This window comes from Hypanus sabinus, chromosome 12 (genome assembly GCF_030144855.1).
Source record: "Hypanus sabinus isolate sHypSab1 chromosome 12, sHypSab1.hap1, whole genome shotgun sequence".
NCBI classification, from domain to species: Eukaryota; Metazoa; Chordata; class Chondrichthyes; order Myliobatiformes; family Dasyatidae; genus Hypanus; species Hypanus sabinus.
The window spans coordinates 65,755,807-65,774,124 of NC_082717.1; the positions used below are offsets into that span (position 1 = coordinate 65,755,807).

Below are 18,318 nucleotides of genomic sequence, written 5' to 3' on the forward strand. Positions count from 1 at the left end.
CATTACAAGTTCAAATTAGTATGTGAATATCTTTCCCAATCTTGTGAGTAATCTTCAGATGACTGTGAGGAGGACAGAGCTTTGTTGATCAGGTAGCTCATGTTGAAAAAGCATTTGGACAAGTACTTAATACAAAGAGCACAGAGTGATACAGGTCTATCACAGGTAAACAGAATTAGTGCAAATTGGCACCTCGTTTGGCATGGATGCAGTGGGCCAAAGGATCCTGTTTCTGTGCTGTAAAATTCTATTATTTTATCAACATATGAATCTCTACTAAACTGCTGCCATTACATTAGGCACCTCCATGCTGACTTTTTGTCACTGAAATCCCCAGATTTTGTGACTTTGCTATTTGGAGTGCTTCTGCCAAGTGGGCTTGGACAGAGAGTAGCAATGATTCATCAGTTAAGGATCAACAGTGGTAATCTTTGACCTGTTGCCATCAGGCTGCATAGGATTAGCAGGCACTACTGAGGACATGCTGGGTTATTCCCTCCCTCCTGTAAGGCACTGTGCTAATCCATCTCGTGAGCCTGTCCTTCTAGTGAGATAGAAAGTGTTCATAAATTGTAAAAGGGGAGACGGCTGTGTTATCTGCCAGGTATGATTCTGTTTGGATGACTATTTCAAATTGTTGCTTGAGTAGTATGTCAGACAGTTTTTCTCAGATGATTGTGAGGAGGACCTTGCCTTGCTCATCTGGTAGTTAAACCTTTATATAATCATACAGGCTGCATTAGGAACCTAGGTTGATGCAAGTGGAGCCATCCATTTCTATATAATCATTATGATATAACAGGCAAACACGAGGAAATCTGCAGACGCTGGAAATTCGAACAACACACACAAAATGCTGGTAGTACACAGCAGGCCAGGCAGCATCTATAAGGAGAAGCACTGTCGACGTTTCGGGCCGAGACCCTTTGTCAGGTCTCCACTGTCAACGTTTCAGGCCGAGACCCTTCGTCAGGCCTCACTGTTGACATTTCGGGCTGAGACCCTTCGTCAGGTCAGACCTTGGCCCAAAACGTCAACAGTGCTTCTCCTTATAGATGCTGCCTGGTCTGCTATGTTCTACCAGCATTTTGTGTGTGTTGATATAACTGAGTGGTCTTCTAGGCTATTTCAGAGTGAACACCTTTGATGAGTCACATGTATGCTGGACCAGGTAAGGATGATAAATTTATTGTACTAATAAGCATGAATGAACCAGGTGGGTTGAACAACAATTCTATAAATTTGAACAAGACAGTGTTCCTCTGGAGCCAAGGTGCAAATAAACATACACGCACATTCAAAATACTGAGTGAGAAAAAGAGAACAGAAACACAAGAAAACACATTTTCACTCTAAGACCCTGAGCGACAAGTCCTGCAAATTGATGGTTTATGGCAGTCCAGCCTGTAACTCCATTGATCCAACACCAAAGGGCAGCATTAACTGGAGAGTCCAGCCCCAACCGAGCGCAGACACCACACTACACTGCCTTCAGCATCTCCTCACATGGACTGCAGCAGCAAACAAGCCCACGGCTTGAGGCCTAGTCCTCGCTACAACAGAAGCAACACAGCTGCTTCACCTCCTGTCTATCCACCAAACAAGGGAAAAAGGCCTATGACAATCAATGCTCAGCAAGGTGCAATCGCAAAGACAGATTTATCCAAGACAAATTGACTAGTTGTCAATCTGGACTATTAACTTAATTGAAACTCCACAGCTGCTATGGTGGAATGTAAATCAGATCTCTGGATTATTAAACCAGATTTAGACAACTGATTCTGTCATTTAAGATGCATCATCATATGTATTCCACTATCTATAAGCTCCTTTCTGCTGATGCCATTGCAAAGATAACAGAAGAAATGACACAAAACATCCAAGGATTAGCAAGAACTGAAACAGAGCATTTCAAAGAATGCTACACAAATACAGATGTTTGAAATCACTTGTGGAAAACTAAATGGCAAAAGTATCCTGTGTTCTTAAGATAATTTTCTTGGTCAGCACGCTAGGAAACCAACAAAGATAATGAACAATTTTAGATCTCACACTGAACAATGATAAAGGATTAATTAATGATGCTATTGTTAAGGTGCCATTAGGAACACTGTTCATAATATAATTTTGTGTGAAGACTAATAGTGATCAAGTTCAATGTGAAAACAGGTTTTAAATTTTAATGTAGCAAACAGTGAAAGCATAAACACATCTTGACTGGTAAATTTTAAGCACACCAAAGGTTTTGACAGTAACTAAGCAATAGCTAATTTAAAAAAAAATTAGAACATAGCTTGCAAGTCATCTCTTTCCCTTTAAGACAAAAAAAATCCCATCAGAATCAGTCCAGCTATGCAAACAATGGAAAAAGCAATACAAAGCTTTTCCATTGACCTAATGATGTTGCCAAAAGCATTAAATGGGATTGCTAAAATTTCAGAGTTCGGCAAAGGTGGCCTGAGTATGAAAAGGAAAAGTAGAATACATGGAGTTGTCTAGTGAGAAACCTAGAAACAGACCACAACAGCTTCCTTAGGTTTGTCAAAGGAAAATATTTGGAAAAGTAATGTGGCTTTGCTACAGGTTAAGCCATTAACTCAGAAACACAAGTAATCCTGCAGATGCTGGAAATCCAGAATAATGCATACAAAACGTTGGAGGAACTCAGCAGGTCAGGCAGTGCCAACGGAAAGTAATAAATAGAAGACATTTTGATTCAAGACCCTTCATCAGCAGTGGGTACAAGCCAGAATAAGAAGGTTGGGGGGGGGGGGGTTAATAGGTGAAGCCAGGTGTGTGGGTGAGGGGGAATGAAGTGAGAAGCTGGAAGGTAATAGGAGAAAAAGGTAAAGGACTGACTATAGGAAAAAGGGATGGAAGAGGGGCACCAAGGGCAGGTAACAGACAGGTGAGATGACAAAAAGTGGTAAGAGGGGAGCTAGAGTGGGGAATGGAATAATAAAGCGGGGAAGAGAGAAAATCCAAATTAATGGAAGATAAGGAAATGGATACTTATGCCACTAGGTTGGAGGCTACCCAGACAGAATATGTGCTGTTGCTCCTCCAACCTTAGACTGGCCTCATTGTGGTTGTAGAGGAGGCCATTGATGTTGGAATGGGAAGGGAAATTGGAATTAAAGTGTTCGGCCACTGGGAAATCCTGCTTGTTGTGGATGGGACAAAGGTACTCAACTTTCTCTCGATCTATGTCAAGTTTCACCGATGTTGAGGAAGCTACATCAGGAGCACCAGATACAGTAATTGATTCCAACAGATTTGTTGCCTCACCTGAAAGGACTGTTTGGGGCCCTGAATGGAGGTGACGGAGGAGGTGTAACACTTCTTCCATTTGCAAGAATATGACAGGAGGGAGGTTAATGAGGAGGGGTAAATGAACAAAGGAATCATGGAGGGAGTGAACTGTGCAGAAAGTGGAAAATGGGGGGGAGTGGAGTAGGAAAAGATGTGTTTGGTGGTAGGATCTTGTTGAAGATGGCGGAAGTTGTGGAGACTGATGTGCTGGATGCGGAGGCTCATGGGGAGGTAGGTAAGGACAAGAGAGACTCCATCCTGATTAAGATAGTGCCAAGATGAGGGTGGAAGTCTAGGGAATGGAGGAGATATGGGTGAGGGCAGCATCAATGGTGGTGAAAGGGAAACCCTGTCCTTTGAAGGAGACATCTCTGATGTTCTGGCAAGGAAAGCCTCAATCTTGGAACAGATGTGGTGGAGACAAAGAAACTGAGTAGAGGGGGTGGCATTTTACAGATGACAGGGTGGGAAGAAGTATAGATAGCTGAACGAGTCAGTAGGTTTATAAAAAGAAATTGGTAGACAGTTTGTCTCCAGAGATGGGGACAGAAAGATCGAGAAAGTGGAATGCAGTGTTAGAAATGGACCGAATGAATTTACAGGCAGGGTGGAAATTGACAAGCTCAGAATGAGTGCATGAAGCAGCACCAATGCAGTCTTCAAAGAGCACAGAAAAAGTTGGGGAGCATAACTAGTGAAGGCTTAAAGAACAAAGAACAGTACAGCACAGGCCATTCGGCCCACAATGTTGTGCCGACCCTTAAACCCTGCCCCCCCATATAACCCTCCACTTTAAATTCCTCCATATACCTGTCTGGTAGTCTCTTAAACTTCACTAGTGTATCTCCCTCCACCACAGACTCAGGCAGTGCGTTCCACACACCAACCACTCTCTGAGTAAAAAACCTTCCTCTAATATCCCTCTTGAACTTTCCTCCCCTTACCTTAAAGCCATGTCCTCTTGTACTGAGCAGTGGTGCCCTGGGGAAGAGGCGCTGGCTGTCTAATCTATCTATTCCTCTTAATATCTTGTATACCTCTGTCATGTCTCCTCTTATCCTCCTTCTCTCCAGAGAGTAAAGCCCTAGCTCCCTTAATCTTTGATCATAATGCATACTCTCTAAACCAGGCAGCATCCTGGTTTAGAGAGTATGCAAATCTCCTCTGTACTCTTTCCAATATTTTCACATCCTTCCTATAGCGAGGTGACCAGAACTGGACACTGTACTTCAAGTGGGGCCTAACCAGAGTTTTATAGAGCTGCATCATTACCCCACAACTCTTAAACTCCATCCCTTGACTAATGAAAGCTAACACTCCATAAGCTTTCTTAACTACCCTATCTACCTGTGAGGCAACTTTCAGGGATCTGTGGACAGGTACCCCCAGATCCCTCTTTTCCTCTGCACTCCCAAGTAACCTGCTATTTACTTTGTACTCTGCCTTGGAGTTTGTCCTTCCAAAGTGTACCACCTCACACTTCTCCGGGTTGAACTCCATCTGCCACTTCTCAGCCCACTTCTGCGTCCTATCAATGTCTTGCTGCAATCTTCGACAATCCTCTACACTATCCTTAACACCACCAACCTTTGTGTCGACTGCAAACTTACCAACCCACCCTTCTACCCACACATCCAGGTCGTTAATAAAAATCATGAAAAGCAGATGCCCCAGAACCGATCCTTGTGGGACACCACTAGTCACAACCCTCCAATCCGAATGTACTCCCTCCACCACGACCCTCTGCTTTCTGCAGGCAAGCCAATTCTGAATCCACCTGGCCAAACTTCCCTGGATCCCATGCCTTCTGACTTTCTGAATAAGCCTACCATGTGGTACCTTGCTTAAAGCACGGACTGTTCCATGTAGCCAACAAAAAGACAGACTTAGCCGGGGCCCATGGCTACGCCTTGAGTTTGGAGAAAGTGGGAAAAGCTCAGACAAATTATTGAGTGTGGGGACCAGTTTCACCAGACAACTGTGGAGGGGAACTGTTTAGGTTTGTTGTTGAGAAAGGAATGGAGAGCTTTAAGGCCTTCTTAATGGGGAAGTAGAAGTGCAGAGGGACTGGACATCCATAATGAAAATTCTGTGGTCAGAGCCAAGGAATGGAAAGTTGTTGGAGAGACTGACAGCATGTGAAGGGCTGCGGATGTAGGTGGGAAGGGACTGAACCAGGTGTGATAAAGTGGAGCCACAATTTGCAAACACGGGTTCAGTGGGGCAGGAGCAAGCAGAAGCAATGGGCCTTCCCAGACAGTCAGGTTCAAGGATCTTGGGGTAGGAAGTAGAAATGAGTAGTGTGGGATAAGGGAGTTATGAGGTTAGTGGCAGTGGATGGGAGATCTCTGAGGTTGGTAATGGTGAGGGGGACAATGGCCTCATAGTCCTGAGCGAGGTCCTTTTTAAGGGCTAAGTAAGAGGAGATACAGTATCTGAGAGTTGCTGCCTGGCCTCAGCAAGGTAGAGGTTAGTCTGCCAGACTACAGCAGCGTTCTGTTTGTCTGCAGGCTTGATGGTGATGTTGGGATTGGTGCAGAGAGACAGGAGGTAAGTGCATTAAGAGGAAGTAAGGTTTGAATAGAAGAGAGAAGTGCTGAAGTCAAGATGGTTGATGTTTCATTGGCAATTAGAGATGAAAAGATCCAGATTAACTCAAATTTTGTGTTTCACTTCAAAGAAGAACAAAGAAAACCTCTCAGAAATAATGGAGGATTACACTTCTGAAACAAAGAGTATGAAGAAATTATCACTAGTTCACAAGATACTATTAAAAATCTAAGTGATGAGAATGAGGATAAATATTCAGGAACTGATGATATGAATTCAAATGTTTTTGAAGGGGGTAATTATAAATCTGTAGATTGCATTGCTTTTCAAAATTCCATAGATTTCAAGAATAGTTCCTATAGATAGGAAGGTAGTAAATTTAGCCCCATAATTTAAGAAAGGAGCAAGTGCATAAACAAAGATAGCTGGATATCATGAGAGGGAAAGTGCTATAAATTATTATTAATTATCAAAGGAAACCACGTTTGGCATATCTGTTGGAATTTTTTGAGGTTGTAAATGAGTGGAATAGATTAAAAACACACAAATCATGTGACATACTGGTGTTTTCAGGAGGCCTGTGATAGGGTGCCACAAGTTTATTGAGGTAAAGTATCAGAGATGAGGATAAATTTGTTCATCCAGGAGGACGAATCTTTGAATTTCCCTGTCGATAGTGCTGTGAAGGCTTAACCATTGTACTAAAGACATATATAAACAGAACTCTTAACATTGAGGGAATCAAAGGATGTGGGTTAGTACAGGAAAATTGGTGCGAGTGAAAGATTAGTCACAATCATTTCAACTGACAGAGCATACATAAAGTGCAAACGGCCCTTTCCTGCTTCTGCATATGTTTAAGCTGAACAGATGTTAATTATTTTGCATCCAAAATAAAACTGAAGTTTCTGATACCTTAAATGTCCATCTCAATGGACCACCTTGATACTTCCTCCTCCAATGTTTTGCTTAAGCTATTATTAAGTGCCTACATACAGCAAAGCTTTCATCTTCAGCTAGGAGATTTAAAGATACATAAACAATCTCCCTAATTTTCCAGCCTATTGAGTTGTACATTAGATAATCATTAGTGCTTGCTATTCCACCCTATCTCAATATACATGTTATACCCATGGTATCTACTTCCATCACTAGCTCAAGAAGCACATTCCACAACTCCCTATCTAAAACCTCTTGCACTTGAACTTTGGTTATGCCTCCTCAGTTTAGAAACTCAAAGTACAGAAGTAATCTATTTAACATTAAAAAAATCACAGAATAATGGCAACAGGATCCTAGAATGCACAGGAGACCAAATTTCTTTACATTTGTAAGATGCTGGTCCTTCTCAACCCAATAATTTGCCTGTCTGGTTGGAATGACAAAAGTGGGAACTTAGTACAAACTAAACAACAAATGTCTTGAAGTGTGTAAACTTTTGTCAACTTCCCTTGTTCCCATCAGATGGGAATAATTCTAATATCCTCTCTGTACCTAGTAAATCATGTAGTGGAATGCTTTGGACTTCTGCAGTAATTGAACAGCAATCACAGTGGATTGCCTGTGATATTACATTATTCCCAATCAGGTAAAATATATTAGAAACTAGTGAATAAACTAAGCACATTGACAAGACACATAAGGTCAGACTTGATTGAGGTTTTTATAACGTGGTTAGATAAGCATATGGATATGCAGAGAATAGAGGGATATTGACTTGTGTAAGCAGAGAAGACTAGTTAAGTTAGGTGTTTAGTTACTAGTTTAATTAGTTCTGCACAACATTGTGGGTGAAGGACCTGTTCCTGTGCTGCACAGTTCAATGTATGAATCAAAACAAATGCAGCTGAAGGCATAAAAGTGTGCATACTCTAAAATGCTGGAACAATTAAAATTATAGAAGTCTAGGAATAAGTGGGTTTGTATCTGAAGTACATTAGTTCAAAAAAAGGCAAATATGATTATTTTCCTGTACTGATACAAAACATTAATTTGTTTAAATCAAGAAAAGTATCTCAAAAGCAACAATATTTATCAAATTGTTTAGGCACTTCAATTTTATGCATGCTTTGCATGGCAATTGCAGGAAGATCCATGAAAACTACATACCAGTGCAAGTAATTATTTCAAATGATAGTTTCCAAGTAGAAAATTGGTTTAACTTACAGTTTGAAAAAGCAAGAAAGGAATAAATATGCTTGAAAGATTTAAGTTTATGGATTCCCAAACAAAATTAAGAAATGATTTATTTCAGGGTGTATTAATCAAAATAGTTCATTTGATTTTATACAGTAGTACACATTAAATATTGCCTTAATTAGGAATGTACGGAGGAGCTTTTTGGAATTTTTGGAATAGAATAATCTTGAAATAATAATAATTATACTCTATGCCGTATTTAATCTTCGGGGTCCCAAATATAATATCAAAGAATCAAAAATGTATAGGCATGATTTGGGTATGAAAACAGATTTTTACTCCTTTGAGTTCTAATTGGTATCCACTTATTTGATGGTTCCTGCCTTTGCAACAATCCCTCAGTTACAGGAATGTCAGTCTGCCATCAAACTAGGGATTAAAGTTGAAAGAAATACTTAGAAGCTTTTATAAAATATTTTCCATATAAAGTTCCATAAAACAACACTTTGCATCAGAGATTTTTAAAAATTACATGTATGCATTCACTGTAATTACATTAGGTGAAAATCCTTACCTCAAGTTTGCCATTAATGCAGCTTAACAATACCACATTAGCTCGGTCACTTTCATTGGCTATTGGAAACCAGGGCCAGCCATCTCCATTAGCCATTTGCCACCAGCAGATCACCATATCTTGCACACAGTTAATGGCCAAATGACGTTCAACCCTGCAACCTTTAGGCCCTGGTAAATCAATGTAAGAAATCTACAAACAGATGAAAATTAACATAAAAATTCAAATTTCCTGTATTTGTATTACATATTCCACAAAACAATTTTGTTTTTATTTTATTTCAGTTTAATTAATTTTATTTGAATCATAGAAGTCAGGGCATGGAAATGGCCTTCAGATCCACAAACATCATAGCAATCAGTAGGCACCCACCAGTATTAATTCCTCCTTCCATTTGGCGATTCAAATGCTTATCAATACACCTCTTTTAGCAACTTTGCTTCCATCACTGCTCCCAATAGGATATTCCAGATAATGTTTGCAAAAGATCCTGCTGAAATCTTATCTAAATCTCTTTGCCCCTTACCCTAAATCTATGCCCAAGTTTGACTAACCTTTGATGAGAAAGATACTCGCAATCTATGTCATCTATTCTAGAAAAATATGACTTTTAATATATAAAATCCATTTGAAATCCACCAAGACAGCATCATTAAGGAGAAAAATAAAAGCAGCTTTACTAATCTTGGGAAATAATATGTGTTAGAATATAGTGACATTATAATTTAAAATTATAATTTTTGCTTCCTCTTTTATTCCCTACCCTTCTCCCAACAATAAAAAAACGTTGAGAACACTATTAAAATACAAACAGTGAATCATCTGTATGTCACATGAAAAACTGTCCTGTAACCTACCTAAGGAATTAATAGAGTTTGATAGCAAGAAAAAAAATACCATTTTGCCATTTCTGGTCAGTAATAATCAAATCATTTTCTGAGGATTAACCATACAGCTAAGCCCACTGGACCAGGCACTCATAAAGGGCAGGGGTTCCCCTTATCAGGGAAATGCTTCTGGAGCTAGTTTCACTATAGGATAGATTGCTTTTATATTCCTGTCTTGGAAGCAACAAAGGATTCCAGTAATGCGATAATGCCAGAGTGCACACGGTGTTCAGAACCTGTGCATTTATGTGTTGTATTTACCAAATAATCGTGCTCATCCAAATTTGATCTCACCACTTGTCTCAGGCCATTATAACAGGGTTAATGCTGAAAATCCTTTGCTGCATTTATGCAGTCAGAGGTCTTCTCTATTCACAGTCAGATTATTGCTTTCTGTCGCCTTGAACACACATCAGAAAAATTGTAGACAAACTTTTGATGCTGTCCACCTATCCAGAATTTTCAAAGCTTTCAACTCATCACACCGTGTTAGTTATCTAAACCAATTCACTGTTCTATTCCTACACAGATTTTATCCCAATTGCTTGAATTTTCTTGGTACAAAAATGTTCAATAAGCTTTCCAACTAACGGACAGAAGAAGGATTAGCATGATTACATCTCCACATACCACCAATTATTCAAGACCAATAATACAGTGACATTTGGCATTAAGAAAAATTAATTATTAAAAGTGTAGGGAATTATAATCAAAAAACTTGACAAAATCTCAAAAAACTTGACATTTACTAAAATACTATTTAGTTTTTATTATTTAAATTCACGAAGCAGATTATTAAAACTGATTAATTCAATACACAATTATCGAACAAATACAAGTAATTTCTATAACTTCGAATACAATATAGTATTAATAGCAGACCAATTAACCAATCTAAATTATTTTTGTCTGAATATGGTCCAAATTAAACACATGCTCAAATATATATAACAGATAGTCCTTTATATAACTTTCTTTCTGAACTTTAGTGTGATTTCCCATGAGGTGCACAGTGATTGAAGTTCAAGATATAGAACAGAGACGGATTATTGGGCTACAGTGCAAACTGAAAATTAGACAACCTCAATTAAAACATACAAGTACCAAAACCCATTAATTCTTAACACAGTACATTAATAAATAAAACACATGTCCATATCCACTTCCTCCAGTGCTCCCACCAGCCGTTCCCTTGCCTGAGTGGTGGGAAGACTGAACTAAAACTGGTGTACTGCAAGATGGTCTTGGACTGTGGGTATACCTGGGCAAGCAGTGTAGCAGTTTCCTCAGGCATAAAATTAAAACACATTCTGAAGATTGTATGACCGTGGCTAATTCAGCTCTTTTCTCTCCAAACCTGACCTAGCATGAACAGTCAGAGCCCACTGGGCTTGTGTTGGGTTGGGTAGTAGGGTCAACATGATTACTGCCAGTTTAACAAATGGAGCTTTTCTTACATAAGATAGTAGCAGCTGCATTATAATAATTTTCTGAGAATTAACCTTTTATCCGTTAAAAGTAAATAGGTGTTTCTTTCCCTACATCAAACTCAGAAATTAACAGGCCTGTATTGCTCAGAACTCACTGCTGACAGACTTTCCCCACACCTGCAACTCACAACACAATTACAAACTAAGAATGCATTTGATACCACAACAATCCTTAATACTGGGGAAAGATGGTCAGGGCTCTGCTGCTGATTCCAGCTGGAGTAACTTAGGAGCTCTGATCACATCATCCTTCCCATCCAATCCAATTTATCTCCTGTATTATGTCTTAATTTCTTAAAAAACACTGTTAACCATGCCTTCAGTTGGATTTGCCTCCACAGATTTTACTGCCAGTTTTCTCTTTTCAGATGCTCTTTAAAATCTACCTTTGCTGAAACCTTCAGTAGATTGTTTACAAAATCGTTCAATTGGTGTTCCAGCAGAAGCAGTTTATGGAGGATTTGTTTCTGTATTTTCATTGGAAAGGGCATTCTCTTGTACTCTACAGAAAGATAGTAAAATCCATATGTGTAGTGCAGTTAAAATTAATAAAACAACATTGAAGCTCTGCTAGTAATATTATAAGCCAACATTCAAATTTACATGGTCCAATTAAATTACAACATGAACTTCACTAAACAAGGTATGCAGATACAAGTTGTTTGAGATACAGCTGCCTCTCCTCACTGACCATGTTTCCTGTATGAACACAAAGTGTAAAGATCTGTGATCTTTATAGCAAGAATGAGCAAGTGTTTGGCAACTAACTGTAATTTCCCTCATTTCCTCTCTCAAAAGGGAGAAACTTTTGCACAGTACTGTACCTTTCCTCCCAAAGTTCTAAAATACCAACTTAAGTTTTCAATTCATATTGTTACATGAAGAAATTCTCTAATATTACTAAATTATTCATTGTGAGATGTCTTGCGCAGCTGTTTCAACAATATCACTGCTGTTAGAATACTTTTTCTGCAAATAATATTAAGGAATCATCTAGGTTTCCCAGTGATCTGTATGATTGAGTTTTCAGTGATCCCAGTGATCTGCATGATTGAGTTTTTGGTTAATGTTAGCTAGCTTTAGGCAGTATGGACAGACCATCCTGACTACCATAAAAGAGGTTCGGATTCAGTCTTGATTATGTTGTGTTAATGACATCAGACAGCAAGAAGTACAGTACAGTTATCCATTGCTGTAATGGTAGGAAAGAAAATCTATTCAGACTTACAGGTCCCATATGCAGCTTTTTCTGTGTTTTTCAAGCACAATAACACTACCACATGAATATTAGCACAGCTTGTTGATGAGCAATGTCAAGAATCAAACATAATGCGGCAATCTGCCAGTATATCAGGAATTCCACTAGATACAAGGTCAACAACCTTAGAATAAAGTGTAAATATACTGACTGAAGCATAAACATTACTTAGTCCATACGATATGCAATCATTCTCATTTATTATACCTTCCTGTCTGAAGTAGTCACAGAGAAATTTCCATATTTCCAATTTCTTTGCATATTGCAAGAGAATCTGAAGCTAAAGATATAAGGGTAGTCAGGATGGTCTGTCCATATTGTCTAAAGCTAGCTAACATTAATCAAAAACTCAATCATAAAGATTTTATCACAGTCTCAGAATTAAAGGAACTTTTTTTAAAAAAAACTAAAAAATCTAAGGTCACACCTGCATATTCCAAAAGAAACCTGGCTTAAAAGAGCAGAGAAGCAATGTTAATATTTTAAGGCACAGATTCTCCAATCATGTAAAAGCACAATAGTGTCTATCAATTGTGGAAGATAAGGACACCACTCCAACTGTCCTTAACTGGCTGTATATCTCCCTTTACTAGGAAATGCCATATCTGAATTAGAGTGCTTCAGCTTGTTTGATGTGGACTGCAGATCATTTTGCAAGATCTGTAAAGTGTTCATTCTTTTAAACTGGGAATTCCCACAATAGGGTATGGAAAACAGGGAATAGTGAAAACTGATTAGTGGTAATAGTCTCAATTTGAGCAATGGTGAGAATATCTAATAAAACTTTACCTTGCTCTGACCAGGTAGCTCATGACAGCACAAACTGAGTAGATATCCTTACATGAGCCCTGTCACTATGATGTCAAAGGCCACACTCAGAGTTTGGACATCTAGGTACACTCCAAGCCCATTCTTGGATACTATGTCAATCCAGGATGACCCCATTCCCACAGGTTACTCAAGGATACTCTGGTGAACCCAGCCGCTTCACCAAACCTAGGGTATTCTACTTACACGGTTAAAATTGGCTCAGAACATTCTATCTACCTTCCCCTCCACACTGAGACATTCCTCCCATTACCATATCAATTCAGAGCACTCTTATCTGAAATTCTATCTACTCCAGGATGTATGTACCACACTGGAACATTAAATCTATTTTATCCACCCTTTGTGACAGCATCAAATGTTGACTGACTGAACACTTAGATTAATGGTTGAAACAGAAGGAATTCCTTACCTGGAACAGTTCCTAATCTTTAAAGTTGCCATGATCAAAGCACTGGGATTGGCAGGCCTAATCGTCATCAACCATAATTTTCAAATGTCACATTCATCTTCAGTTTGGTGGATATATTTAGAGATGGAGCCGCGCAAATAAACCCATGGTTAGAAAACCAATTCCTTGACTGGTCAATACAAAATTTTTACTGCATACTTCCTCTAGGTTCAGTTGGGGGAAGTAATTCATTTGACATTACAATGCTCTGAGAAGGTTAACAACCCTATTAGTTTTCTAGTGGTATTTCTATTTCATAAGCAGTAAACAAATTAATTCATTTCATACTGATAAAATTTACTAGAATAGTTGCATGTACCTTAAGATCAGAAGTAGAAAACTTTTCCATTTTTTTGTTGACATCAGGTGAACTTTGTTTCTTTGTGAACTGGACAAGGCAAAGTTTACTGGTTTCCAGAAACGTTATGATCATAAAACTGTCCGCAAACACAGCTAGATAAAGCCAAAATAGTACAAAGTTAAACATGAGATTCACTCATTTTCGACAATTTTGTTGTTCTAATCTGACCCATGTAACTTTACCAGCCCAAAGAGGGATTAAAAATAAATTATTGGTAATTGTCCTTTCTTTGATGGTATTATTGAATCAGCAGCTTATTTTATACTCCAACCTTCTCTTTTGACTAAGAATAGCCATTATTCTCAGAGTGAAGAAAATCTTTCTATGTGTCTACCCCTTATTTTGGGATTGTGATATGTGTTTCTAGACTTGTTACTGAGGGGGTCATCCTCTCTATATCCATCCCACTTAGTCCCCAATACTTGTGTACGTGTCAATGAGATCACATTTCATTCTAATCTCCACAGAGAATAGAAGGCTAACCCTAACCCTTTTCATCTCAAAATACATGACAGACTAGAACATAGAGATGACTAGACTAGCCTAGGAATCACTCTGGTGAACCTTCAATGCACTCACTCAATAATAAGTATAGCTGTCCCTGATTTAGAAACAGCCAATTTATGGAACACCCCCACATACAAAGGAGCTCTCGTAATATTATTAAACTCTGAAGTCTTATGTATGTACGCATGTTTGTTCCTATGTGCAGAACTATTTTGTCTTGCTCTCTACTTTTTTTTCTCTAATAAATCATGTACATTTGGTGCCATTCGTTAACACTACTGTGGATGTATGGTTACTATATTGAGTGATTTTTGTACATTTTCCCAGTTAAGGACAAAATCAATTTTATGGATGCCTAAATAACTGTAAATCTTTTCTATACTCTTTGAAGCTCAATGTTATCTTTCCTATAACTGAATATAATATTCAAAATGCAACCTCTCCAACATCTTGTAGAAGTGCAACATGATGTACAAACTTCTATATTCAATGAACTGACTGATGATGGCAAAATCTCTCATCATAATTCTGTCTAGTTGTGAACTGACTTCCAGGAAACCATGCTCTTGTGCTCCTAGGTGCCCCAGTTCTACAATACTTCCCAGGGCTACACCATCCACTGTGGCAGTCTTATCCTGATTTGTCTTCCCAAAATGCAATACCTTGTACGTAGAAATAAAATTTTCAGTTCAATTCTCAGCCCATTTACTCAGCTGATCAAGATTCCTCTGTAATTCCCGATAAGCATCTTTAGTCTCTACAGCTCAACCTATTTTAGTATCATCTGCGTGCTTATTAACCATGTTTTGTAGATTCTCTTCCAAATCATTGATATGGTTAACAAGTACCAATGGGCCAAACAATCACCTCTGGGAAACACCACTGGTCAAGGCCTCCAGTCTGAAAACAACCATCCAATAACACCTCTCCTTCCTATCATCAAGCCAACTGTATATCAAGTTAGCTAACTCTTCCTGGATCCCGTGCAAAATAACTTTCCATTGCAGTCCACCATGTGGAAAATAGTACAGTCGACGTTTCAGGCCAAGACCCTTTGGCAGGATTTGGCCCGAAATGTCAACATGCCAATAGTAATCGGTTTTGCAGATCTCTGGTGAGAATAATTAGTAAACCTATTATCACCACTTCACTTTTCATCTGTCATATTCAAATATTTGATTTGCATGCTATTTACAATTACCGTCATTGATGGTGTCAGAGATGAGTTTCCCCACTAAGGTTTTGTCGATCAGAATTTTTTCTAGATGTGGGCCGCAAAGACTTAAAGAAACCAGAACACCTGAACCAAAGAAAAGCTGGAAGAATTAAGACATGATGTTAAGGGCAATCTTTGAAACCATTATTCCAAACTGCAATTTTTATACAAAACATTAAATACAAGTTAAAAAAAATTGGATTAGCTGTTTGAAACTCCAAAAATCCATATTAAATGTTATGTAATAAAACGGAAGAAGTCCCAAAAATTGGACTTTGAATCGCAAAAAGATAACTAATTGAAGGAACCCATTCAAGCCATTCTACCTCTACCAGCTCTTACCTCTTCTTGGTAATTTGCTTCCCGTCAAACTAACCAGAGTTTCATCTTCCGGGAGGGTCCATTTCGAGGTTAAAAATTAAATCGACGCTGAATTGAATTGGACTATAGATTTTCAACAGTGCTTCTTTTGTCTTTGTGATGTTATTACACACAATGAGAGTTGCCAGCATTTTCATTATTTCCCTACTCTTGAACTCCCATTCCTTACAGATACTGACAAATACATTGAATATGCCCAAGTGTTCTGGCTTCTGGATCACTGCCAAGTTGGCCAGACATACTCTGGTAGGGTCAGCATTGAGAAACACAATTCTAGCATTATCCCCAACTCCAATTAGCAAGTTATTTTGAGCATGGTTCCTATTGGATGCAGAGGGTCACCAAAATTATGGTGATATTTGTAATACTGCTCATCTATTATTAAGGAAATTTACTTAAAATGCAAATATCTTTTTCTTTCCAAGATTTAGCTGATTTTTTTTCCCACTCTGACTCAGGGGACAGTTTTCAGTATTTGATCAAGAAATAGTGGCTATTATTTGTTCTTTCTTTATCTCCAAAATTGATCTTTTTTTACCTTATCAGTTATTGAATTTAACAGACTGATCTCAACAAACAGATTCCAAGAATCGTAGGACTTATATATTAAGAGATAGGATTGGTTAGGCCCATATTCACTGCATTTAGTAAGAACATAATAACATCAGACAATATGAGTAATAGGCCAACTTGGCCCCTCAGGCCTGCCCTGTCACACAATATGACAATTCTCCCAAATGCCATCTTCTCTAATATTCAAGTCCCCCCCATTCCCAGATCTTTCAAAAAATATCTTTAAATACACCCAACAACCTAGCCTTTGTAATGCTCTGGGATAAAGAATCCCAGAAATTCAGTTCTGAATTTCTCAGTTTTAAATGTCCACCCAAATCTTGTAACCATGTCTCCCATTTGAGATTCTCCCACTAGTGGAAATATACCAATATCAACACTGCCATGCTGTGCCTCCATTCCATCCAAAGGATCTTGCATGTTTCAATAAGATCATTCCTTAAAGTTCTAAATTTCAAAGTATATTGATCTTATGGAAGGGATCTCAAAGAAACCTACAAGATTCTAACAGATCTGGACACGAGTCACAGTGTAAGATTACAGGGTAAGACTTTCTAGATTGAGATTCCTTCTGTCCAGAGTGGTGAACCTATGGAATTCTCTACCACAGAAAGCACTAAAAACAAAATGGCACATCTTTGTTAGGAAAACTCATTGTGATCGTTGACAACTATTAAATTCCCTTGCATGTATAAATGATCACAATGTCCCAAAACTCCCATTAACAATTCACGGCCGGATTGTAGACTCATGAAATATATCATGGAAGAAGCATTTTGGTTGTCCAACATTTTCACCTTAAACTTTCAATGACAAAATGCATCAGGTGCAAAGAGGTCAAAGCAGTGCTTCCCATTAAAGATGAAAGATTAAAGATTAGCTTTATCTGTCATCTGCAAATTGAAACATCGAAAGATACAGTGAAATGAATTGTTTTATATCAACAACCAACACAGTCTGAGGATTGTGCTGGGGGCAGACCGTAAGTGTCACCATGGTTCCGACACCAACATAACATGTCCAGAACTCTCTAATCCTAATTGTACATCTTTGGAATGTGGGAGAAAACCACAGCACCCAAAGAAAATCCACATGGTCATGTAGAACTTATAAACTCCTTACAGACAGTGGCGGGAACTGAACCCTGATTGGTGATCGCTGGTGCTGTAAAGTGAGTGCACTAATCGCTACACTACCATGCTGCCCTATTGTTTTCCATGAAAGGATTATCAGCTTTTTTTTTTGAAAGAAATATTTCAGAAAGTCTTTACTTGTTTCGTGCAATCAGGTGTTGTGTTTCTGTTTCAAAAGATATTTTAAATTGCAGAAACATTCAGACTTTCACAGTTCTAGCTCAATTCAAAGATGTAGCCAAGTTGATCATCAACTATTTTTCTTATTTTTGGTGGCACGACACACCAAAAGAGCTTCAATTTGATATCCTGCAACAAGCAAGTCCTCACTATGCAGGATTGGGATGCTGTTCCCTCACCAAAGTCCCTACTCAAGGATTCTGACAGAAGCCTATTTGTTTATTCCTCTCAGTTCACCCCACTCTTCATCCCATTACAAGCTTAATGTAAGCACAGAGCCACCATTTGGATAAAACCTGATAGATACCTGATTACCAGATTTGAACTGATGTAAAACCAAACCCAGGAAGACTCGTATAAATTAAAACTGTAACGCAAAATCATTGTTGAGCACATACCTGACAAAAGCTCTTGTTCTTCCATTTGCTCAGCACACAACGAGTGCACTGCAGCAGTTCCTGAAGGACAACAAAAATAC

General features: G+C 38.6%; 1 protein-coding gene across 4 annotated transcripts in view; it reads right to left on the bottom strand.

The window, feature by feature from the left end:
- wdpcp (WD repeat containing planar cell polarity effector) overlaps nucleotides 1–18,318 on the bottom strand; it is a 203,293-nt gene that overhangs the window by 119,068 nt on the left and 65,907 nt on the right. For all 4 annotated transcript variants that reach the window (XM_059986133.1, XM_059986132.1, XM_059986134.1 and 1 more), the window contains exons 6-9: nucleotides 18,239–18,298; nucleotides 15,559–15,673; nucleotides 13,809–13,942; nucleotides 8,576–8,767 (exon numbers count right to left, since the gene is read on the bottom strand). In XM_059986133.1, coding sequence (XP_059842116.1) covers nucleotides 8,576–8,767; nucleotides 13,809–13,942; nucleotides 15,559–15,673; nucleotides 18,239–18,298 — 501 coding nt within the window. The remainder of the gene's footprint in view (nucleotides 1–8,575; nucleotides 8,768–13,808; nucleotides 13,943–15,558; nucleotides 15,674–18,238; nucleotides 18,299–18,318) is intronic.